The 23,342-nt window shown below is 57.1% G+C and overlaps 2 protein-coding genes across 7 annotated transcripts; both read left to right on the top strand.

Moving 5' to 3' along the window:
• Positions 1 to 703: 703 nt before the first annotated feature.
• Positions 704 to 9,206, top strand: Prmt1 (protein arginine methyltransferase 1). Of its 4 annotated transcripts, XM_090322415.1 has the most exons (11): positions 704 to 793; positions 2,783 to 2,836; positions 3,344 to 3,445; positions 4,085 to 4,240; positions 4,364 to 4,427; positions 5,512 to 5,654; positions 6,012 to 6,099; positions 6,184 to 6,299; positions 7,156 to 7,306; positions 7,578 to 7,699; positions 8,861 to 9,206. In XM_090322415.1, the coding sequence occupies exons 1-11, from the start codon at positions 758 to 760 to the stop codon at positions 8,942 to 8,944; spliced, it is 1,116 nt and encodes a 371-aa protein (XP_090178541.1). In that variant the 5' UTR covers positions 704 to 757; the 3' UTR covers positions 8,945 to 9,206. The 4 variants fall into 4 exon arrangements, with proteins under 4 accessions (XP_090178541.1, XP_090178542.1, XP_090178544.1 ...); XM_090322416.1 differs by lacking the exon at positions 2,783 to 2,836; XM_090322418.1 differs by lacking the exons at positions 704 to 793; positions 2,783 to 2,836 and adding an exon at positions 3,060 to 3,154.
• Positions 9,207 to 10,195: 989 nt separating this feature from the next.
• Positions 10,196 to 23,145, top strand: Cpt1c (carnitine palmitoyltransferase 1C). 3 transcript variants are annotated; one of them, XM_090322333.1, is made up of 20 exons: positions 10,196 to 10,323; positions 10,617 to 10,679; positions 11,202 to 11,354; positions 13,500 to 13,639; positions 14,843 to 15,014; positions 15,236 to 15,337; positions 15,425 to 15,562; positions 15,909 to 15,986; positions 16,141 to 16,248; positions 16,337 to 16,421; positions 17,556 to 17,751; positions 17,869 to 18,051; positions 18,979 to 19,084; positions 19,879 to 19,995; positions 20,520 to 20,684; positions 20,875 to 21,009; positions 21,969 to 22,121; positions 22,455 to 22,568; positions 22,658 to 22,750; positions 22,891 to 23,145. In XM_090322333.1, the coding sequence occupies exons 3-20, from the start codon at positions 11,214 to 11,216 to the stop codon at positions 23,050 to 23,052; spliced, it is 2,388 nt and encodes a 795-aa protein (XP_090178459.1). In that variant the 5' UTR covers positions 10,196 to 10,323; positions 10,617 to 10,679; positions 11,202 to 11,213; the 3' UTR covers positions 23,053 to 23,145. The 3 variants fall into 3 exon arrangements, with proteins under 3 accessions (XP_090178459.1, XP_090178456.1, XP_090178457.1); XM_090322330.1 differs by lacking the exon at positions 10,617 to 10,679 and having other exon boundaries at positions 10,246 to 10,323; XM_090322331.1 differs by lacking the exons at positions 10,196 to 10,323; positions 20,875 to 21,009 and having other exon boundaries at positions 10,623 to 10,679.
• The last annotated feature ends 197 nt before the right edge of the window (positions 23,146 to 23,342 follow it).

Here is a 23,342-nt window from a genome sequence, read left to right as displayed (position 1 = left end):
GGGTGGAGGAAGGGCTGGACGCCAGATACGCCTCCGTCTCTTCCCCTTCCTGGTCGATTTCAGGACCCGGTGACATCCATCCGCTCGCTCTCCCCGCCAACGTCTGCGATAATTCCCCAGAAGACAGGCAGACAGGGGCGCCCTTGTTCCTCCCGGACACCCCCTCCGGCTGGAAGACGCCACCGAATGGACGATGAGTGACAGTTACCCCAGACCAATCGCTGCTTCCCTCACCCTCTGGCTGCGCCAATGGCCGGCAGTCTTCTTAAGGCTCGTAGATGAGGAGGGGCTGGCCAAAGGCTTCGTAACGTCATCTCCAGAGAACCAATAGCAGCGGTCCAGAGGCGGGTCCTTTGGATGATGGCTCGCTCTGTTCCAGGAGCTCCACTTAGCGCGGAGCCCGTCGGGAAGCTTTAAGGCGGAGCTGACGGGGAAAGAGGCGGGAACCTCTGGCTGCCTTTGCCCAATCAGAAGGCACGTTTCTCGAGATAGACAGGCAGTTGTTCCCGTCCCAGTCGACGGGAGGGGGCGGGGCTCTGCCGGCCAGGCTGGCCGCCCCCTGACGTTTGATGGGCGTCTCTATCATCCAATTGCTACAAGACCTTTTCAACCCGGGTGGTTCTATCGCCAATGAGAACTTCTGGCGGGGTGGTGGTGGGCGGGCCGTGGACCCTCCGGTATAAGGCGGTCCCGTGGGGGGGAGTGAAGAGAAAGGGGGGGGTCTCAGCCGCCGGAGGAGGAGTAGGTTCGGGTGAAGATGGCGGCAGCCGAGGCCGCGAACTGCATCATGGAGGTGAGCGCCTGGAGTGCCGCAGGGGGACGGGCCCGGCCCAGGCCGCTGGTTTTACGCCTCGGGGGTGGAGGGGGGGGGTTGGCTCCGAGTGGGGAAACGGGCTGAAAGCCCCCGGACCGCACCGATGCCTCGCCGCATGCTCCGGATCCGTGGGTGCCATTTGAGAGGGGACCCTGGCTATTCGGGGCCGCGGGCACCCGGGCGAGCCCAGGGTCCTACCCCTGCCCACGTGGAGGAGATCTGGGGGCGCTTCCGGCCGGGCCCCCACGTGGCCGCGGCGCGGTGGGTGGGGAGGGGGTGTGCCGATCTTCGTGGCCCTGCGGGCTCCACGTGCGGGACAAAGGCCCCGCCCCCGATCGGGGGAGGGGCGCCGGGGCGGGAGGAGGCTCCGACCCTCCCTCTTGGACCCCCCCCGTCCTCTTCTGGGGAGGGGATCGGGGCGCACTCCGTGGGCAGGGTTCACATGGTGCCCCACGGCGTGGGGGGCGTCTCGTGGGAGGGGCATTGCGTCTGCGCGCTCTCACACGCGCTTCCTGGGTCTGGGGGCGTCTGCCGGGGGTGCGAGTCCTGGTCTCAGGCACTCTGAGATTGGAATAGGAAGAAAACAAAGATGGGTCTTCATTCCTTCCCTTCGATAGGTTTAGATTCTTCCCCGCCCAGGGCTTTAGAAGCTGGTGGGTGGGGGCTGGCCTGCCCCGGTGACCTCCGTTTGGGTAGTGGGGTGCATCTTGGCAGATGAGATCCATCCCAGGAAGGCGCCGTGCACCCCCTTGTGGCCACTTCGGGGCGTGTGGGAGGAGCATCTTTTTCATGGGGCGTGGCCCAAAGCCCCCCTCCTTATTGGAGCCCACTCTGGTGGGCAGACAGGCTGGGAAGGAGTTGTAGTGGGTTAAATAATAAGCTCTGGAGCCCTTTCTTCCCCTTGGCATCTATGAGAGTGGGGCAGGATCCAATCTCCCCTTTCCTACGAAGAGGGTGTCTGGTTTTGCTCTTGTGCTCCAAACTCTCCTGGGATGGGGTTGTCTGGTGGAATCCGAGGTGTTAAGAAACGGCAGTCCCCTTGTCTGCCACCCTAGTTCCAGGCCACCTCTCATTGAACTGGGAGAATTGAAGGGAGGGGTCTTGTGCCCAGTGGGTCATCATGACCTGGTGAACGAACCGCCCCCCCCAATCCCCCGTGGTGGCAGTGGAAGAGATAAAGCCCTGTCCTTACAGGCATTGTCTGGAGGGGGAGGTCATCTGTCCCCTTACCTCCATCCTTTCCCTTTGGCTCTCCAGAACCAGGGGCTGAGGCTTCTGGGCCTGGGGTGGGTTATGAGTGGAAGAATGGGGCTCTGATCCCCTCTCCTCTGCTCCCCAGGGTCCTTTTGGACCCTCATTGTTCACTGTCTCCCCACCCCTCCTCCTAGGAGGCAGGAGGGCAGTCCTAGGGAGTCCATCGTGATTCCTGAACTCAAAGCAAGAGCTGGGGGTGGGGTACCTGCTGTGGTGGGGGTGTCACACTTTTCTGAAATCCTCTCACCCAGGAGAGGTGACAGATGCCTTGTGTAGATTCCCTGCCAGTCCTCCTTCTCCAGCTATTCGCGGCACCCTAGGGCAGGGGTGTGTGTGTGAGGAAGTGTCATCTAATCTGAGGGGATTAGGTGGTGAAGGAGGAATGACAGCTGCTGTGCCCTTGTGCCCGATGGGGTGCCAGCTCCTCTGGCCTGGATGGGGGAGGTGTGTGTGGTCAGCTGCCTGGCCAGGGAAGGGGGTACCGTGAGGGTGGGCCGCCATCTCTCCAGCCACAGCTGGGACAGGAGACCCTTTGACTTTTCCTCCACCTCTTCCATCCCCTCCTTAAACAGAGCCCCTCCTCAATGCTCGCTCCCTCTGCCACGGCTCCCCACCAAGGAAAGCCACTGTCTCCCACAGCCAGGTCCCCAGGGCCGGCCCCTCCCCCCAGCTGCTCCCGTTAGCTAATCCTTTCTCCCTGTTACTCTCTCCTAGAATTTTGTAGCCACCTTGGCTAATGGGATGAGCCTCCAGCCGCCTCTTGAAGAAGTAAATATCCTTTTGTGAGACCCCCCCCCCACTCCCCAACTTCACATATCTCACGACACACCTGGTCCCTCCAGTAGTCTAACCACGATCCCTCTTGCTTCAAGCTGGTTTACCCTTTGGTCCTTCCAACACTCAGAGCAGTCCTCCCACGTTCCTGGCCCCTGCTGGCCTCCCCCTCCCCCCCAGACTGTGGCTTCTTCCTTAACTCCATCTCCAGCCCTCCTTTCCCCTTCCCTGTGTCTGCCCCAGCTCTGCCTTCCCCTCCCCTCCCCAGCTGTGGGCTGAGCTAGAGACGGGGGCAGAGAGACTGGAGAGATGGTAGGCGTGGCTGAGGTATCGGTGCTCCCTGGACGGGGCTCTGGGGTGGGTCTTGGACGGGGAAATGGGGGAGGGCCGCGGGACGGCCTGCGCTGACTTGGGCGGGTGAGGTAGGTTCCTGGAGGTTTAGCATTCGGTTCGGGAGAGCCCACCCGGATTTGACCCATTCTCGCCTCCGCCTCCTGCCAGGTGTCCTGTGGCCAGGCGGAAAGCAGCGAGAAACCCAACGCCGAGGACATGACGTCCAAAGACTACTACTTTGACTCCTATGCCCACTTCGGCATCCACGAGGTGAGTGGATCTTGAGGGGCTTCTGCAGCGGGCGGGGTGGACGTTAGTCCTCCACGCACGCGCACTGGGCGCCCCTGGCAGCCCGCAGCCCCTCCACTGCGCCTGCGAGGCCTGCGGGAGGCCGGCACGGTCCCTGGCCCCGCGTTGCCTTGGAGACCGAGTTGGGCCTGGTCCTCTCCACAGGCCTCTCTCTCTCTCTCTCTCCTGGCCAGGCCGGGGACGCGCATGCGCGTGCGCCGGCGGGTGTCTGCTGCCCTCTGGCGGCCGGCGGTGGGATCGCGCTCCAGCTGCTCTGGCCCTAGAAGAGCTTTTCCCCCTCTGCGTCCTAAGGAATCAGGACCCACACCTTGAGTGTGCAGTTCAGACAGTGGGTTACACACGTCCCGTGCGTCTTGATGAGCATCCTCCCCTCCCCCAGTCCTAGGCTTTTACATTAATTAAATTTCTGAGGCAGAGTCGCTTGTGTAGCCCATACTGGCCTTGGAATCATCATCCTCCATAGCCACCAGTGGGCTGGCTGCCGGGGGCGTTGACAGCCTTGGATCAAGGTCTAACGTGAGGGTTTGGTTGGAGGCCAGACACCCCGTTATCTAGCTGCGGACTGGAGCCCCTCATTCCCGGTGCCCCGCCCCCTTTCAGGAGATGCTGAAGGACGAGGTTCGCACCCTCACCTACCGCAACTCCATGTTCCACAACCGGCACCTGTTCAAAGACAAGGTGGTGCTGGACGTGGGCTCCGGCACGGGCATCCTCTGCATGTTTGCAGCCAAGGCAGGGGCCCGGAAGGTCATCGGGGTGAGTGGCTGGGGGGAGGCTGGGGAGTGGGGCCCCGTGGGGCTGTGTGAGTGGGTGGAGGGGGCTGGGGGGCCCAGGAGGGGACCAGGGGGCTCTCACACTCCCTTCTTCCTGGGCTCTCAGATCGAATGTTCCAGTATCTCTGATTATGCTGTGAAGATCGTCAAAGCCAACAAGTTAGACCACGGTGAGCCCAGGATGCTAATGTGTGGGTGGGTGGGGGATAGGCTGCCCACCTGCACTGTGCTTTCCCGCTCCTGTCGGTGGGAGCGAAAGCTCTCCATCCGCAGGCCACCCCCACCCTTGTTTGCTTCTCCTATGGGGTGTCATGCGAAGACCCAGCATGGCTTGGGCCCCATAAGAGGTGTTCACACTTCTCAGGTAGCTAAGGTGGCAGGCGTACTGTTTATTGAGATAATGTCTCATGTTTGTGCTGTGGTTGGTCCCAAACCACAATCTGCTAATTTCTGGTTCCCAAGTAGTTGGGATTACAGGTGTGAGCTACTGACACTGACACTGGGCTTTTTCTTTTTCTCTTTTTTTTTTTTTTTTTTTTTTAACCAGACCTGGGCTTGAGCTCGGGCCTGAGCACTGTCCTTGGGCTTTCTCAAGGCTAGAGCTCTACCTCTTGAGCCACAACACCACTTCCGGCTTTTTTCCATGTATGTGGTACCAAGGAACCAGGTCTTTGTGTATGCTAGGCAAGCACTCTACCACTAGGCCAAACTCCCCTGAGCTTTCTTTTTAGAGAGTGTTGGAATGAGTCCTTGAGTCCCATTGCTTAGTTCTAAGTAGTCTCTGCATTTGAAGTGAATTCCCACTGAAATTATTTCCCCTGTAGATCTCCCAGTGTTCATCTCTAAAACATGAGGCCAGGTCCTGGCACTGCCAAACAAAACGTTTGAAAACAAGACAAGTGTTTATCACTTACATCAAATCTAGTAACTGGCAAATAGGGATTTTTTTTTTGGTGGGAGAGGCTGAGGTTGAACTCGGCATGGACCGTGTCAGGCCCCAGCTCCTCTCCATGATGAGGCCTGATGGCCAGGCCTTAAAATACCGCTGCTGAAATGGCTAGGGTAGTACAGTGTTGCATGCCTGTAATCTCAGCCCTGGGGAGGCAGAGGCTGGAGGCTTTCTAGTTGAGACCCTGGCCTGGGTGGCCCGAGGTGGAAGACAGTGGGTCCCAGGCTGTAGGCCAGGGAGGCACGCAGGCCCACCCCTCCAGCTGACCTGAAACCGCTGCCCCGGGGCCTGCACTATCCCTGCAGTGGTTACCATCATCAAGGGCAAGGTGGAAGAGGTGGAGCTGCCTGTGGAGAAGGTGGACATTATCATCAGCGAGTGGATGGGCTACTGCCTGTTCTACGAGTCCATGCTCAACACTGTGCTGTACGCCCGGGACAAGTGGCTGGTGAGGACGGGGGACCAGGGAGGGGTCCCCAGCCCGGGGACTTTGTGGCCAGCAGCTCAGCCACCCTGCAGCGTCCCATGAGGGAGTAGACCTGGAAGTTTGTATAGGGACTAGGAAGAAGATACAATGTGGACAGGCTGGGTCTGATACAATGTAGATAGTGGAGACACCCCCCATACAGTGTGGCTACAGTGTAGACAGCATCTCAGGATGGATTACAGAGTGGCTCCAGAGCTGTGGGACAAGGCACTTTGATGGACAGAACCAGTGCTAAGGCCCTGGGGTAGGAGCAGAGGGAAGGGCAGGAAGAGCAATGATGCAAGGTGACTCTTCATACTTCACCCAACCTCTCTCCAGGCACCGGATGGGCTCATCTTCCCAGACCGGGCCACTCTGTACGTGACAGCCATTGAGGACCGGCAGTACAAAGACTACAAAATCCACTGTGAGTGCAGGCCTGCCGGGCTGAGGGGTGAGTGGGGGTGGGCAGGGGGTGGGCAGCTGGGCTCACCACCCCACCTTCCCCTAGGGTGGGAGAACGTGTATGGCTTTGACATGTCCTGTATCAAAGACGTGGCCATCAAGGAGCCTCTGGTGGATGTCGTGGACCCCAAGCAGCTGGTCACCAATGCCTGCCTCATAAAGGTAACAGCATGGGTCCCCGGCAGGAAAGGGATTCCAGCCATCGCTAGCCTGTGTTGGCCTGGGAGCTCAACTATGGGCCAGGGTCATGCAGCAAGCAGCTGGGGGGATGGCAGTCCAGAGGTAGGCAGAGCCCCCGGGCAGCCAGCCTGGAAAACTCAAGAGCCACACCGTTTCAGCGTTGGTTTGATTTGATCTGACAGTCACTTTTTTTTTTTTTTTTTTTTGCCAGTCCTGGGGCTTGAACTCAGGGCCTGAGCACTGTCCTTGGACTTTCTCAAGGCTAGAGCTCTACCACTTGAGCCATAGCACCAAATCCAGCTTTTTTCTATGTATGTGGTACTGAGGAATCGAACCCGGGTCTTCGTGCATGCTGGACAAGCACTCTACCACTAGGCCAAACTTCCTGCTGATGGTTACAATTCTGAAAGCTGCCCTATGGGCTGATGATTCAACCGGGCTGGGAGCAGGGTATGGGGTGTATTCCTATAATCCCAGCCCCCAAGGATAAGAAAAGCAGCTTGCTAGGCTCCAGTGGCTTATGTCTGTGATCCCAGCTACTTCGCAGGCTGAGATCTGGTGATCAGTTTATAGTCAGTTCTGGAAGGAAAGTCCATGAGACTTATCTGCAATTATACACCAAAAACGCAGAAGTGGAGCATGCGCCTTGAGTGGGAAAGCTCAGGGACACACAGGCGAACAAGGGCCACGGGTTCAGCATCAGGTTGGATGTGGGATAGGCGATAGGTGCTGGCCAACAGGCTGGCTGGGCTGGCTGGATAAAGGCAAGGACCCTGGAAGGGTCCCGGCCAGCATCAGGCTCTGAGCAGGCTGTGGCCCTGTCCTTGTCTTCCCACAGGAGGTGGACATCTACACGGTCAAGGTGGAAGACCTGACCTTCACCTCGCCCTTCTGCCTACAAGTGAAGCGCAATGACTACGTGCACGCCCTGGTGGCTTACTTCAACATCGAGTTCACCCGCTGCCACAAGAGGACTGGCTTCTCCACCAGTGAGGACAAGGCCCCACTCCCGGGGCTGAGGTTCAGACAGCAGCACCCGTGACCCATGTCCCAGCCTGTATACCTAAGAGCAGGAGGCTGCGCCCAGGTTCTGAGTGTGCAGTGCCTGTTTCCTCACCCACAAAACAGCCAGTGGTCCCCGGGTCCCAGGCTGATTCACGGACAGGGAGCACAGCCAGCTGTGGGGTGGGTGTCTGCAGAGGCCCCGGCTCCCGGGTGGGCAGGGGTGGCAGGCAGACATCTGACCTGCTCTGTCCCCAGGCCCTGAGTCCCCATACACGCACTGGAAGCAGACCGTCTTTTACATGGAGGATTACCTGACCGTGAAGACGGGCGAGGAGATCTTCGGTACCATCGGAATGCGGCCCAATGCCAAGAACAACGTGAGGCTGGGGAGCAGGGCTGGGGAGGGGGCCGAGCCCGGGCATCCCAGCCTCCATCATGCTAAAGCCATGACTCCTCATTGCCAGCAAGGGACATAGGAATGGGGGATAGGGTAGGGGGGTTGGGAGTTTGGCCTAGTGGTAGAGTGCTCGCCTAGTATGCATGAAGACCTGGGTTCGATTCCTCTGTACCACATGCTCAGGAAAGGCCAGGAGCCTAGCCTAGTGGTAGAGTGCTAGCCTTGAGCAAAAGAAACTCAACAACCATGCCCAGGCCCTAAGTTCAAGCCCCAGTACTGCCCCCCTCCCCCACAAGAGGCTGGGGTCTGAGGTTCACGTTTCAAAGTCTGCCCAGCCATGAAAATCCATGAGACTCTTACTTCCAGTTAACCACCAGAAAACTGGAAGTGGTGCTGTGGCTCAAATGGTGGAGTGCTAACCTTGAACTGAAGAGCTCAGGGACAGCACCCAGGCCAAGTTCAAACCCAAGACCCACCAAAAAAAAGATTGAGGCCAAGTTGGGTGCTGGTGGCTCATCTTGTAATTGTAACTAATCCAGGAGGTTGAGATCTGAAGATCAGTTTGAAGCCAGTCCACGCAGGAAAGTTTGAGGCCAGCTTGGGATGTACAATAAGAACGGGGATAGAGGGCCGGGAGTTTGGCCTAGTGGTTAAAGTGCTTGCCTAGCATGCATGAAGACCCGGGTTCGATTCCTCGGTACCACATACACAGAAAAAAGCCGGAAGTGGTGCTGAGACTCAAGTGGTAGAGCGCTAGCCTTGAGAATGTCCAAAGACAGTGCTCAGGCCCTGAGCTCAAGCCCAGGACTGGCAAAAAAAAAAAAAAAAAAAAGAACGGGGATAGAGGGCTAAGAGCCTGGCCCCGTGGTAGAGTGCTTCCCTAGCATGCATGAAGCCCTGGGCTCCATTCCTCAGCACCACATATGCAAGAGAGAATTGGAAGTGGTGCTGTGGCTCAAATGGTAGATCTCTAGCCTTGAGAAAGCCCAAAGACGGTGCTCAAGCTGAGTACAAGCCCAGGACTGGCCAAAAACAAAGCCAGGAGGAGACCTTTTGCTGATGGTGAAAATCTTGGTCCGAGCCCTTCGGGCATGGCTGGCTGGCTGGCCTTTCTAGTCCTTACTCTGCCCTCTCCCCACAGCGAGACCTGGACTTCACCATCGACCTGGACTTTAAGGGTCAGCTGTGTGAGCTGTCCTGCTCCACTGACTACCGGATGCGCTGAGCCGGAAACCACCTGCCCGCCTCCTCCCCTGCCCCGCCCACCAGGGACCCCACCCCCAGGGGCCCTGGGGCTGTGCGTCCACAGGTGGCACCCTAGGTGGTGTCCCCTTTTCCTCTCCCTCCCACAGAAGGGGGTCTTAGGGGCCTAGGATGGGGGATGGGGAGGGCACATCGTGACTGTGTTTTTTCATAACTTATGTTTTTATATGGTTGCATTTACGCCAATAAATCCTCAGCTGTGGCCCAGCATGGCTTCCTGGGTACACCATGGGCCAGGGTTCTGTCTTTACACACTAGGGTGAGGCCTGGTCTGGGGGCAGGGGAATGAAGTTGCACTGTGACCCCTACATACTTAGTGAAGCTCCAAGCCACAGGGTATGAGTGGGTATCTGGGTTTGAACCCTGTCCATCTGGGATGATGTGTGGCCTCTGTGCATTTGGTGTGCCTGGGGAGTGTGCCGGCACACAGGGATTAAGCCAAAGAGTTGCTGCATTCCCCTAGCACCCACGAGACCCTGCCTTTAGGTAAGAGAGGCCAGTATCGCTAGTTATTATTTTGCCAGTCCTGGGGCTTGAACTCGGGCTTGAGCAATTTTTTATTTTCATGGTGATGTTACATTCATAAAGTGGTGGGTACATTACTTGAACATTGTTACCCCTTCCCATGGTTTCTTGGCTCATCTGTCCTCCCAGGCTGTGACTGGGCTGGACTGAGGGCCATCTGACCAAGCCTGGACAGAAGTGTCCAGAGTTGAGTGAGTTCTGCCTCTGCCTTGCTGCCTCCATTCTATCCAATCTAAGCCTAGTCTAACCTGCTCTTTTCTCTCTGGGAAGTCTCTCTGGCTGTCTAGCTTAACCAATTCCAGGCATCCCTGGGGTTCTGGAAGGGGCCCACCTGGCTTCCCAGGCATCTCTGCCCTCTCAGAGGCACCAAGTCCAGCCAGGCCGGGGTCCCTCCGAGAGGAAGCAAGCCCAGGAGCCCCGGGCGGGGAGGCTCAGCGTCTAGAGACCACGTGGTGCCAATCGGGAGGGGCGGGGCCTCGCTCCGGGGAAAGTGATTGGGCGCTGCGTCCGGGGGCGGGGACGTTCGGCGGAGAGGGACAGAAGGGGGCGGGGACAGAACGCAGGAGAATCGGGCGGGGGCGGGGTCAGAAGGCCCCGAGGGCAGGGGGCGGGGATAGAACCGGGGCCTGGAATCCGGGCTCCGTCCTGTCCGCGGGGCGGGGCGGGGATGCCGGAGGTGCGTCGGGCCCCGGAGCACCGCGGCCGAGTCGCCGCGGCGGCGGCGGCGCGTGGGGATTGAACGAGCGAGTGGGAGGCCGAGCCGAGGACCGGGGTGATGCCGAGCGGCCGTGCGCGGGCTGGGACCCCCGGCTCAGCGTGAGTAGCGGGCCGACAGGGCTGGGCTTCCCCTCCCCGCCCGGGCTCGGCATCCCGGCGGCGGGCGTGCGCAGGCGGGCGGGGGGCCTGGGCCTCCCTGGCCTCCTCACGCCCTCCAGGGGACGGGAGCCGGAAGTGAGGCGGGGAGTGGGGAGCGTGTCCACGCCCGGCAGGGGCTCCTTTCCATGGTCTAAAACTAGTGCCACCCCCTCCCAGTCTCCTTCCCCCACCCCACCGGCCGGGAGGAGGGGCGTCGTCCGGGGAGCCCACCCTCCTCCCCTCTGCCTCCACAGAGGTCCCCGGGCGGCGCCCCTCCTCCCGCCTTGAGCTCCATCCAGAACCCTAAAGACCCTCAGGTACTGGGGGAAGGGTGAGCTGACCCCGAGAGCCCCGGTTTGAGGTGGAGAGAGGCTAGGCCCAGAGCCCTAGGACCCAGGAAGAAGCGGGCTGGGGTCCTGTTTGACTCCTGGCTCTAAGAGTTGGGCTGGGGTCTGGACCCCTGGTCTGAGGGAGGAGGCTGGGGGGCCCGGACCCCTGGGTCTGAGGGAGAAGAATGGGGAGCCTGGACCCCTGGGTCTGAGGGAGAAGAATGGGGAGCCTGGACCCCTGGTCTGAGGGAGGAGGCTGGGGGGCCCGGACCCCTGGGTCTGAGGGAGAAGAATGAGGAGCCTGGACCCCTGGGTCTGAGGGAGAAGAATGGGGGGCCTGGACCCCTGGGTCTGAGGGAGAAGAATGGGGGGCCTGGACCCCTGGGTCTGAGGGAGAAGAATGGAGAGCCTGGACCCCTGGGTCTGAGGGAGAAGAATGGGGGGCCTGGACACCCTGAGTCTGAGAGAGGAGGGGTGAAGACCTGAGGATGAACCCCTGTCTTTTCCTAGGACTGGGGCGCCATGGCAGAAGCGCGCCAGGCCGCCGACTTCCCACCATGGCTGCCATCGCCCGGAGCACAGGCCAAGCTCGGCCGCTCGGTGCTGCAGGAGATCTACCTGTGCAGCCTGCGATCCTGGAGAAGGCACCTGGGGCGATTCTGGGTGCGCAGCACTGCTGGCTGGTCTCTTGGCGCCCCGTTTCCTGCTACCCGGATGCTGAGGCCCACTTCCCGCATGGCTGAGGGCCTGCTGGGGACCTGGAGGTCTCCCTCTAGGGCCCCTTTAGGCCGCTTCCTTGAGGCTCCTTTCTGGGATCTCAACCTCACTTACTGCACACCTCTTGCACTCATGTTTGAACTTCTCTGCCCCTCATTCCCCCTCCCAAGGTCTAGACCTCAGCTGAGGGCTGGTGGCTCAAGCCTGTAATCCTAGCTATCCAGGAGGCTGACATCTGAGGACCCTGGTTCAGAGCCAGCCCAAGCAGAAAAGTCTGTGAGACTCATAGCCAATTAACTGCAGGAACATTGCAAGTGGTGCTGTCATTCAAAGTGGTAGAGCGCTTGGCTTGAGCAAAAGACCTCACGGATAGCACCCAAGTTCAAGGCCCAGGACCACCACCACCAACAACAAAATTACAAAAAATTGGGGGGATCGACCCCAGGGTGTGGTGCACAATGGGCATGCAGAATGTTTCTTTGACTCTCTTAACTCAGGTCTTCCTTGCCTGGCTCACTGCAAGACAATTCACAACAGTTTACAACAGGAAAATACAAACTTGGAAGGCTGAGGTTTCATTGCCAGCACTGGAAAAAAAAAAATTTTGGCGGGGGGATCGTGGGGCTTGAACTCTGGGCCTGGGTGCTGTTCCTGAGATCTTCAGCTCAAGGCTGCCACCCTGCTCCTTGAACCACAGCACCACTTCCCATTTGCTAGTGGTTAATTGGAGATAAGAGTCTCACAGTTTTTAATGCTCGGGCTGGCTTTGAACTGCTAGCTTTAAACCTCAATCTCAGCCTCCTGTGTAGTTAGGATTACAGGAATGAGCCACCATGCCCATCTTGGAAAATCATTTTTAAAAATTGTTTAAAGAGGGGCTGGGAGTTTGGCCTGGTGGTAGAGTGCTTGCCTAGCATGCATGAAGACCTGAGGTCCATTCCTTGGTACCACATACATAGAAAAAAAGCCAGAAATGGTGCTGTGGCTCGAGTGGTGGTAGAGCTCTAGCCTTGAGAAAGCCCAAGATCCCAAGACAGTACCCAAGCCCTGAGTTCAAGGCCCAGGACTGGCAAAAAAAAAAAATTGTTTAAAGAAGTTGGGCAGGGTGGCTCACACCTGTAATCCTAGCTACTCCAGAGGTGAGAACTGAGGATCAAGGTTCAAAGCCAGCCCAGGCAAAAAAAGACCTGAGAGTTTATCTCCAATTCACTTGTAGAAAACAGAAAGTGGGACATGGCTCAAGGGTAGGGTGCTAGCCTTGAGCTGAAGAGCTCAGAGACAGCACTAAGGCTGAGTTCTAGTCCCATGACCCACAAAAAGAAAAAGAAAAAGAAAAACAGAGGGCTGGGAGTTTGGCTTAGAGGTAGAGTGCTTGCCTAGCATGCACAAACCCATGGGTTTGATTCCTCAGTACCACATACATAGGAAAAGCTCCAAGTGGCACATGACTCGAGTGGTAGAGTGCCAGCCTTCAGCAAAAGAATCTCAGGGACAGCACCCTGGCCCTGAGTTCAAGCCCTAGGACTGGAAAACAAGACAAAAATCCTTCAACACACAGAAATCGACCCTCATAAGCTACATTTGGGAGAGGAATGCACTAGGTATTAGCTGTCTCTGCCACGCAACTGGGAAGTAAATTTGTTTCCTAGGTCCCCATTTGTTCCATGAGCAGGTAGGTCTAGAAGACCTGCTGTATTCCTGGGATTAGTCTTTTTATTATTTATTTTGCCATTGCTGGGGCTTGAACTCAGAACCTGGGCACTTTTCCTAATCTTCTTTGGCCACAGGGCCACTTCTGTGTTTATGTGATACTGAGGAATCAAGCCCAGGGCTTCATGTGTGCTAGGCAAGCACTCTACCACTAAGCCACCTTCCCCAGGTCTCTTCTTTGTTTCTTATATATGCCCTTGCCTCAGACCCTCCCTTCATTCAAGACTTGGACTGACTTCCGTAGGTGGGCTGAGAGCCATGTGTTCCCCACTGCAGCTAGAGCTCAGAGTCTACAGGTGTTCTGAGATAGCTGAGTATGGTACAATGTACATGCTCAGAGCGGGGCACAAATGGCCAAGTGGATGCCCTTTCTCTCCACAGAATGACTTTCTGACTGGCGTATTCCCTGCCAGCCCCCTCAGCTGGTTCTTCCTCTTCAGTGCCATCCAGCTTGCCTGGTTGCTCCAGCTGGATCCTTCCCTAGGGCTGGTGGAGAAAATTAAAGATTTGCTGCCAGATTGGTGAGCCGAGCCCCTTCTCCTCCCGCCCCTCCCTAATCCTCCTTCAGTTTCTCCAGGTTAGAAGTGGGATTTGAACTCAGAGATTTCCCTTGCTAGGCAGATGCTTTATCACCTGAGCAGTGTTTCCAATCCTTTTGGTTTTTGTTATTTCCCAAAATAAATGCCACATTTTTGCTCAGGGAAGGACCTTTCTATATGTACCAGTTACATTGCTAGCATGACAAGTATGCACCACCAGTTCAGCTTATTGATGAAGATGGGGTCTTTCTAACCCTTTACCTGAGCTGAGCTTGAACTTCTATCCTCTCAGTCCTTCACAGTATCTGGGATTACAGGCATAAGCCACTGTGCCCAGCTATTTCTAGTTATGTAAGTTTTAGTACAGATGGCCTAGCATTCATATGTAAATGGGCCAATAACTGCTTCACAGGTGCTTGGAAAAATAATAAAAATCACATAGTCACTATAGAGTGGCAGGTCCTGAGTTCAGTTCAATCCCTGTTACCACCAAAACAAGACCAAAAAAAAAAGGTAGGGGGGAGGCGGGAGCGTAGCCTAGCAGTAGAGTGCTCACCTAGCATGCATGAAGCCCTGGGTTCGATTCCTTGGTACCAGATACGTAGAAAAAGCTGGAAGTGGTGCTGTGGCTCAAGTGGTAGAGCGCTATCCCTGAGTTCAAGCCCCGGGGCTGGCAAAATAAAACAGCCATGGTACTGTGTTCTAGTTCTTAGACCTGTTTTCCTGAAGAAAAAAGTTCAGATTTCATGCAGGTAGTCTCAAAGGGCAGAGCCCAGATCAGACGTAGAAGTTTCTAGGTGAGAGTTGTGCAAATGTCCAGGTGAGATTTGTTCACACCTGTGACTACATCTGGATAATCACACCCATGGATTGAGTGTAGCTTACATCCATGTTTCCTAAACTCAAGCTTATCATCTGAAGAACTTAAGCTATCTTATGCCAATGTGGTAATTCATGCCTGCAATCCCAGCTCCAAGCAAAGACAGGAGAATCATAATTCCCAGTCAAACTGGGTAAAGGTAGTGAGACCCTGTCTCAAAATTGGCGATTGCAGGCAAGGCCTCCCCCACCACCACCAAAAAGAAAAGGTGATGATGGAGCCCTCCTGGAGAGATTTCTAACAGTTGGCTACCCAGGAAGGCAAAGTCTCCCCATCACAGGCCCAGCCTCGCTCTCTCCTTCCAGGGGTGGACAGCATCACTACCTTCGGGGGCTCCTGGCAGCTGCTCTGTTTGCCTCTTGCTTGTGGGGCGCCCTGATCTTCACCCTTCATGTGGCCCTGAGGCTGCTCTTGTCCTACCACGGCTGGCTTTTCGAACCCCACGGAGCCATGTCCTCGCCTACCAAGACCTGGCTGGTATGTCAGGGGACCCCCCACACACACCAGGCTCTCCCCAGGACATGCATCGGACTCCTGTCTCCATCCGTGGAGATGAATCACGAAGATCTCCCTGAGTCTCTGTCCTCGTTTGTGTTCACTTTTCTGGGTCCCAGTCTTATTCCCTCGCCCCTAGCCCCGCTCCCTGGACCCAGGCCCCAGTGAGAGATTGAATGATCTTATGAGCCTCTCCGTGCCAGGCCCTGGTCCGCATCTTCTCCGGCCGCCACCCAATGCTCTTCAGTTACCAGCGCTCCCTGCCGCGTCAGCCAGTACCCTCGGTGCAGGACACCGTGTGCAAGGTGGGCCTGGAGGAACGGTGAGGTGGGAGGCAGCAGGGGGGAGGGAGTAGAGCACCACGCCCTTTTCTTCCCCACCCTTCCCTTCAGTACCTGGAGTCGGTCCGCCCGGTCCTCTCGGATGAGGACTTCGACTGGATGGCGGTGATGGCGCAGGAGTTCCTGAAGCTGCAGGCCTCGCTGCTGCAGTGGTACCTGTGGCTCAAGTCCTGGTGGGCGTCCAATTATGTGAGTCCAGCCGCGAGGCCCCGCCCCCGACACGCCCACCAACACCAGACCCTGGTGCGATTGGAGCCTCAGCCTCAGTGCTAATCTCAGCCCCGCCCCCTGTGAGAGAAAGGAGGCCACGCCCCAAATCCAATAGCTCCACCCCATAGGCATTTGTCCCGCCCCCGGAACACGCCCACAACTCCAAGCCCTGCTGTGATTGGAGCCTCAGCCACATGTGCCTTTTCAGCCCCGCCCCTGAGCCCAATGCCCCGCCCCTTACTCCAGGAAGCCTCTGTGGCCAAGAAAGTGGGGGTGGGCTCCCCATCCTCTCCGGCCCCCTCAAGGCTCAGCCCATCCCACGCAGGTCTCTGACTGGTGGGAAGAATTTGTGTATCTGCGGTCTCGCAACTCACTGATGGTGAACAGCAACTACTATTTAATGGTGAGCCGGGAGGGATGGAGGTGGGGTGGGGGGAGGGAGGAAGGTGTCCAGGATGGCCTAAATCTGGCACCACAGTCGTGGGATTCACCATGCTGCCCTCTTAGGGAGCACACTTGGGTCTCAGTGGTTTGCTGTCCCCTCTGCTGGTCCCCAGGACTTCCTGTATGTCACACCCACGCCACTGCAGGCAGCTCGGGCAGGGAATGCCGTCCATGCCCTTCTCCTGTACCGCCACGGGCTGACCCACCAGGAGATTGCACCGGTAAGCAGGGATCTGGGGGGCCTGGGGCACAAGCCTTTGCACCATCTGGATTCCCATCCACCGCTCACCAGCTCATGGCTTCTTGCAGACTTTGCTTTTGGGGATGCGTCCTTTGTGCTCTGCTCAGTTTGAGAAGATATTCAACACTACCCGGGTGCCAGGGGTGGAAAAAGGTGAGCTCCCCGCCCCCCCCCACACCTACCCGTCTCCCCCCCACACACACCCTCCATACACACACACTGACAAGAGGCAGAACCAGGCAGCAGCTATTTCTGCAGCCAACCTGCTTGGGTTCAGCCCTGTTTCCTTGGTTTGCTGTGTGGCTTTGGGCAAGTTCTTACCCTGAGTCTCAGGTTCCTCATCTCTAAAGTGGGATAATGGTCCCTAAGTGCTGAGTATGACCTAGTCCCACCCAGCTGAGGCAAGGGGCTCACAAGTTCAAGGCTAGCCTGGGGTACATAGCCAGACCTTGTTCCAATCACCAGCAGCAGCAGCAGCAGCAGCAGCAGCGTGATGTAATGGTTGGCAAGAAGGGCTAGAAGTCTAGCTCAAGTGGTAGAGATCCCACATGTGAACTTCCAGCTCAAACCCCAGTACCACCAGAAAATATGTAAGAGTACTTAAGTGTAGTGAAAATAAAGGGCCGGGAGTTTGGCCTAGTGGTTAACGTGCTTGCCTAGCATGCATGAAGACCTGGGTTTGATTCCTCGGTACCACATACATAGAAAAAAGCCAGAAGTGGTGCTGAGGCTCAAGTGGTAGAGCTCTAGCCTTGAGAAAGTCCAAGGACAGCGCTCAGGCCCTGAGCTCAAGCCCAGGACTGGCAAAAAGAAAAAAAAAAAAAAACACACACACACACACAAAAGAGCCAGGTGCCAGGGAATCACACACTGAGCTGTTTTGCTCAAGGCTGTGTCCGTCCCCTTTTCTGGTGGTTGATGAGAGATAAGGGTCTCAGGGACTTTCCTGCCCAGGTTGGCTTTGAACTGAGGTCCTCAAATCTCAGCCTCCCCAGTAGCCTTGGCTCATTATTCTTTTGCTTTTGCTTTTGTGGGTCATGGGAGTTGAACTCTTCAGCTCAAGGCTACCACCCTACCCCTTGAGCCACAGCACCACTTCCTGTTTTCTGGTGGTTAATTGAAGATAAGAGTCTCATAGACTTTAGTGCCTGGGCTGGCTTTGAACCATGATCCTCAGATCTCAGCCTCCTCAGTAGCTAGGATGACAGGCGTGAGCCACTTGCCTGGCTCATTATTCTTATGATATTGTATGCCACCTTTCCCATCTTGTGCCACCACCACGCCTAGATTCCATCCGCCACCTCCGGGATAGCCAGCACGTGGCCGTCTTCCACCGGGGCCGCTTCTTCCGCGTGGGGACCCATTCCTCCGAAGGCTTGCTGGCCCCACGGGCGCTCGAGCAGCAATTCCAGCGCATCCTGGATGACCCCTCACCCGCCTGCCCCCACGAGGAACACCTAGCAGCCCTGACGGCCGCTCCCAGGTGAGCATCCGAGGCCAGGCGAGCCCTGAGCGTCCTGAGGTTGAGGTGCGGCTGGCTGGGTTGGGTCCTGGGGCCGGGGGCAGGGCTGGCCGGGCTCAGGTGCATCCCGCCCGACAGGGGTGTGTGGGCCCAGGTTCGAGAGTCCGTGAAGGCCCGGGCTGCCGCTGCATTGGAGGCCGTGGAAGGAGCCGCTTTCTTTGTGTCTCTGGATTCGGAGCCTGGTGGCCTCACCAGGGAGGACCCGGCCACTTCCCTCGATGCTTATGCCCACACCCTGCTGGCAGGCCACGGTCATGACCGGTGAGTCCAGGGCCGGGAGGCCACCCTTAGACCCTTGTCCACCCTCCCTGTAGACAAGACTCCAGATTCCAGGTCTGGTGCTCTCTAGATCCAGGGCCCATTTACATCTGAGAATTCCAGGAGCAGTGGTTTGGGCCTAAGAGACCCCCATTCCCCTTTCAAACAACTCCTCAGCCTGGGACTGCAGAACCATATCTCTCACTTGGTGGCCAAATCCCCAACCTATGACCCCATCTTCACAGTAGAGCAAAATTCCCAGCTAGGCGCCAATAGCTCACACCTGTAATCCTGGCTACTCAGGCGGCTTAGATCTGAGGATTGTGACTTAAAGCCAGCCTGGGCTGAAATGTCCCTGTGAGACTCTTATCTCCAATTAACCACCCTCAAACCAGAAGTGGTGCTGTGGTTTAAAATGGTAGAACCCTAACCTTAGCAAAAAGAGCTCAGGGCCAGGACTGAGACCCTGATTCAAACCCCATAACAGGATAAGAAAGAAAATTCAGAAAATTCCCGACTCCCTAAATCCTCCACTCAAATGCCATAATCATGCTGGGTGCTGGTGGCTCACACCTGTAATCCTAGCTACTCAGGAGGCTGAGATCTGAGGATCTCTGTTCAAAGCCAGCCTGGGCAAGAAAGTTCTTGAGACTCGTACCTCCAATGAACCACCAGAAAAATGAAAAATGGAAGTGGCTTTGTGACTCTGTGGCTCAGTGTGGTAGAGCACTAGCTTTGAGCAGAAGAGCTCAGGGACACAGTGCCCAGGCCTAGAGTTCACACACACACACACACACAATCTGGGGCTACTACTAGAGCCCTCCCCATTCTGAAGTATGTCACAGGTCCTTCCCACAGAGTGGGCCCTAAGTTCTCCCCACCACCCCGCTCTCTGGCTCTCTGTGATCCTGATCTGAGTTCTCCCCACAGCTGGTTTGACAAGTCCTTCACCCTTATCGTCTTCTCCAATGGAAAGCTGGGGCTCAGCGTGGAGCACTCGTGGGTCGACTGCACCATCTCAGGACACATGTGGGAGGTAGGGCAGCCAGCTCCCCCCCAAACTAGGTCCAACACCCTCCCCTCCAGGACTTTAGTTGGAGATAAGAACCTCATGGACTTACGTGCCCAGGCTGGTTTTGAGCTGTGACCTTCAGATTTCAGCCTCCTGAGAGCTAGGATTCCAATGCCTGCTTATCCAATTTGTTTTTGAGACAGAGTCTTCCTAACTTGCCTACACTGGCCTCCTTGAATTCAAGATCTTCCTGTCTCGGTGTCCTGTGTAGTCGGGTTTACAGGTGTGCTTCAGCACATCTGGCTAAATAGCAAAGGTAGAGTAAGAGTAAGGAAAAGGAGAAACATGAATCTGGGCATGTGATGCACACCTATAATCCTAGCACTTGGGAGACTGAGGAAGGAGGACCAGGAATCAGAGGCCAGCCAGCCTGGATAAAATGAATAAGATAAAATGTAATCAAAGGGAATGTGTCTCAGTGGCCTCGCGTGCCCAAGGCTCTGGCTTTCCTCCCCAGTACAGTGAAGGAAGAGAGGGAGGAAAAGAAGAAGGAAGGATGGATCATGGTTGGCTGGATCCTTGGGAAGGAAGAGAGCTAGTGGCTCCATCTCTCGGCCCCTCCTGAGCCAGTGGTACATACTGAGCTTTACTCAGTCCCATTCTCCACGAACATGAACTGGAGACTCCATAGAAGTTTCTGGCTCTCAAGAGATCTCTGTCTTTCCCCCCACCCCCAGCCTTCCTAAGAAGCAGATTAGACGTTAGGCGTCTAATCTCAGTGCAGAGGGGTTCTGGCAGCTTCTGTCATTTGTCTACAGTTCACCCTAGCCACAGAATGCTTTCATCTGGGCTACTCGGCCGACGGCCACTGCAAGGGACCGCTTGACCCTTCACTGCCGCAGCCACAGCGTCTACAGTGGGACCTCCCAGAGCAGGTGAGGCCGCGTTGCCGGGGCTCTCCTCCCAGTCCCCAAATCTCCATCTCCAAGTTCAACCGCAGAGTCAGCCTTACTCCAGTTCCAACACCCAGATCAAACCAACCCACCACAACCCAAGGCCCATGCCATCCCCGATTCTGGCCCCAGCCCAGCTCTGATCCATTTTCTGGCTGCCTAACCCCAGTTTGATCGCCAATCCCTAAGTCACAGCACCATCATCCAACCCTACCTACATTCAGCCCCAACCCCAACCACAGCCCCATCCCCAGTCTCACTTCGATCCCCACACCCAGTCTTACACACTGGTCCCTCCCCCACCCACTCCCAAACCCCTCCCCGAACTGGAATTTCACTTAGCCTAAGTCTATTCTCATCTTCCATACCGTCTGTATTGCCATCTTTAGCCTCCTACCATTTGGCCCCTTCTTCTCACATTCTCACCCCCACCCTGGCTTCATCTTCCCGCCCGCCCCATCCATAACAGCACCCATTTTTCCCTCCTCCCTCCCTCCCTCTGGCAGGTCCATTCCTCCATCTGTCTAGCCCTGAGGGGAGCCAAGACCTTAGCTGGAAACGTCGACTGCCATGTCTTCCCCTTCTCCCACTTTGGCAAGAGCTTCATCAAACACTGCCACCTCTCTTCAGACAGCTTCATCCAGGTGGTCCTGCAGCTGGCCTACTTCCGGGTCAGTTGGGTTCCCCAGTGCCAGCTCCCCCAGTCCCCCTGAGCCTCCCACACACCTGACCCTTCCGCCTCCTCCATAACTCCTCTTGGTCTTGGCCCCCATCTTGATTTCTTGGCTCCTGACCAGCTGGTTCAACTCTGGGAAGCCATCCTGAGCCTCTGACAAGGCTCTTGTCCTCCTTGTCCCCCAGGACAGGGGTCGCTTCTGCCTGACTTACGAGTCAGCTATGACTCGCTTGTTCCTGGAAGGCCGGACGGAGACGGTGAGGTCTTGTACGAGGGAAGCCTGCAACTTCGTGAAAGCGATGGAGGACAAGGAGAAGACAGTGGGTGTGGGCCTTGCCCACGTACTTTGTGTTGCTCGGTTACACATACTTGTGGGTCAGGCTGTATGATGGGCACTGGGGCCAAGGGATAGATAACCCAGGCCTGGTTGCTGGCTTCAAGGAGCCCATGCAGAGAGAGAGAGCCCAGGGAGCTCTTGGCGTTCTGAGAGTTCATTTTGGGAGGGAACATTCCGTTCTCCCAATCCTTTTGGGGACTGTCATAACTGTGGAGCCCCCCACTCTGTCTCTCTTTCTCTCTCTCCCCCCCCCACCCCTCTCATCAGTGTTGAACTCTGGGCCTGGACACTGTCCCTGAGCTTTTATGCTCAAAGCTAGTGCTCTATCACTCTGAACCACAGCACTGCTTCCAGTTTTCTGGGGATTCATTGGAGATAAGAGTCTCATGGACTTTCCTGCCCCGGCTGGCTTCAAACCTCAATCCTGAGATCTCAGCCCCCTAAGTAGTTAGGATTATACATGCAGGCCATCCGTGCCTGGCTTCTCTTTTGGTTATTTGGATATTTTTTTTTTTTTGCCAGTCCTGGGGCTTGAACTCAGGGCCTGGGCACTGTCCTTAGACACTTTTTGCTCAAGGTTAGCGCTCTGCCACCTGAGCCACAGTGCCACTTCTGGCTTTTTCTGTGTATGTGGTACGGAGGAATCGAACCCAGGGCTTTGTGCATGCTAGGTAAGCCCTCTACCACTTGGCTCCTAACCCCCCCCCCACACACACACTTTTTTTTTTTTTTTTTTTTGAGAGAAGGTATCACTAGGTGGCCCCAGGCTGTCCTCAAACTCACAATCCTCCTATGCTTGATTCTCTTTAGCCTCTGTCACCTTGTGATTGCCAGGGGTGGGCCCTCCTGGCTTGCAGGCCTGAGGCTACATGTGCCCTAAGCTCATCTTTGTAAGCCCTCTTCCTGTCTTTCCATGATCTGTGACCTGCTTGGGGACCCCAGGATTCGCAGTGCCTCGCCCTGTTCCGCCTGGCCGTGGATAAACACCGGACTCTACTCAAGTCAGCCATGAGCGGGCAGGGGATTGACCGACACCTCTTTGCGCTCTGCATCGTCTCCCAGTTCCTCCATCTGCAGTCTCGCTTCCTCGCCCAGGTTGAGGGGTGCAGGGAAAAGGGTTAAAGAGGGAACTGCTGGGAAGAGGGGAGGTTGTATGGGGCTGAGGGGGATGGAGGGATGGATGGACTTCAGGGCTGGTGGAGGAGAAGAGGGGTGTGGCCTCGAGCTGAGTACCTCGTGGGACAGGTATGGCGTGGACATGAAGTGGCCGTGGCCATATTGCTGTGGCTAGGGAGAAAGTAGAAGCCGTGGGTGGGGAAGGGGAAACTGGGGGTCTAAGGTCATCAGCCAGGGCCAGGGAGAGCGGAGGGCAGGGAGCCCAGGTGCCCAGACCTGCTCAGCTCTCTCCTGCACACCTGTGCCCCCCAGGTTCACTTGGAGAAGTGGCAGCTGTCCACCAGCCAGATCCCTGTTCAGCAGGCACACCTGTTTGATGTCCAGAATTATCCAGATTATGTTTCCTCGGGTGGTGGATTCGGGCCTGTGAGTGGCACTGGGGTCCTGGGCCCAGAGGTGAGAGAGCCTGGAAGAGGTAGGGGTGCATTTGCTTCATCCACTCCCTCCCCTTCCAGGCCGATGACGACGGCTATGGCGTTTCCTATATCTTCATGGGGGATGACACGGTGACCTTCCACATCGCCAGTAAGAAGTCAAGCACAAAAACAGTAAGGAAAGGCGGGCAGCTCAGCCCGGGGGTCCAGGCCCCAGTGCTCCATCTTCAGACCCAAGGGTTCCGAGCCCCGCCCTCCTCCCAGCCCCCGAGCCCTCTCCCGCTGGCCCTGGTCTCAGCCGTCCCTCCGTCTAGGACTCACACCGGCTGGGCCAGCACATTGAGGACGCCCTTCTGGACGTGGCCACCCTGTTCCAGGGCAGGCAGCATCCTAAGCACAGATTCCGGAGGGCTGGAGAGGATTGCTTGGGGTTTCGCTCCAGAAAGACTGCTCCCACAGCATCCGCTGCCCTCTGACCCCTCCAGCAGGGGAGCAGGCCAGGTCCCCACAGCTGGGCTGGCACAGGCTGGGGCAGACCCTGCTGGGCCAATAAAGAAGGGTGAGCTGGGTGTCATGTGTGTTCTGTGCTCGTGGGCAGGGCAGGGGGGGGAGGGCAGGGGGTGGGGGCAGGGGGGGAGGGCAGGGGGGGAAGGGCAGGGGGGGAGGGCAGGGGTGGGGGGCGGGGGGGAGGGCAGGGGGGGAAGGGCAGGGGGGAGGGCAGGGGGGAAGGGCAGGGGGGGAGGGCAGGGGGTGGGGGGGAGAGCTC

This window comes from Megascapheus bottae, chromosome 31 (genome assembly GCF_031878675.1).
Source record: "Megascapheus bottae isolate mThoBot1 chromosome 31, mThoBot2.hap1, whole genome shotgun sequence".
NCBI lineage: Eukaryota > Metazoa > Chordata > Mammalia > Rodentia > Geomyidae > Megascapheus > Megascapheus bottae.
The sequence above is the reverse complement of the archived record's forward strand: the minus strand, read 5'-3'. Positions and strand labels throughout refer to the sequence as shown.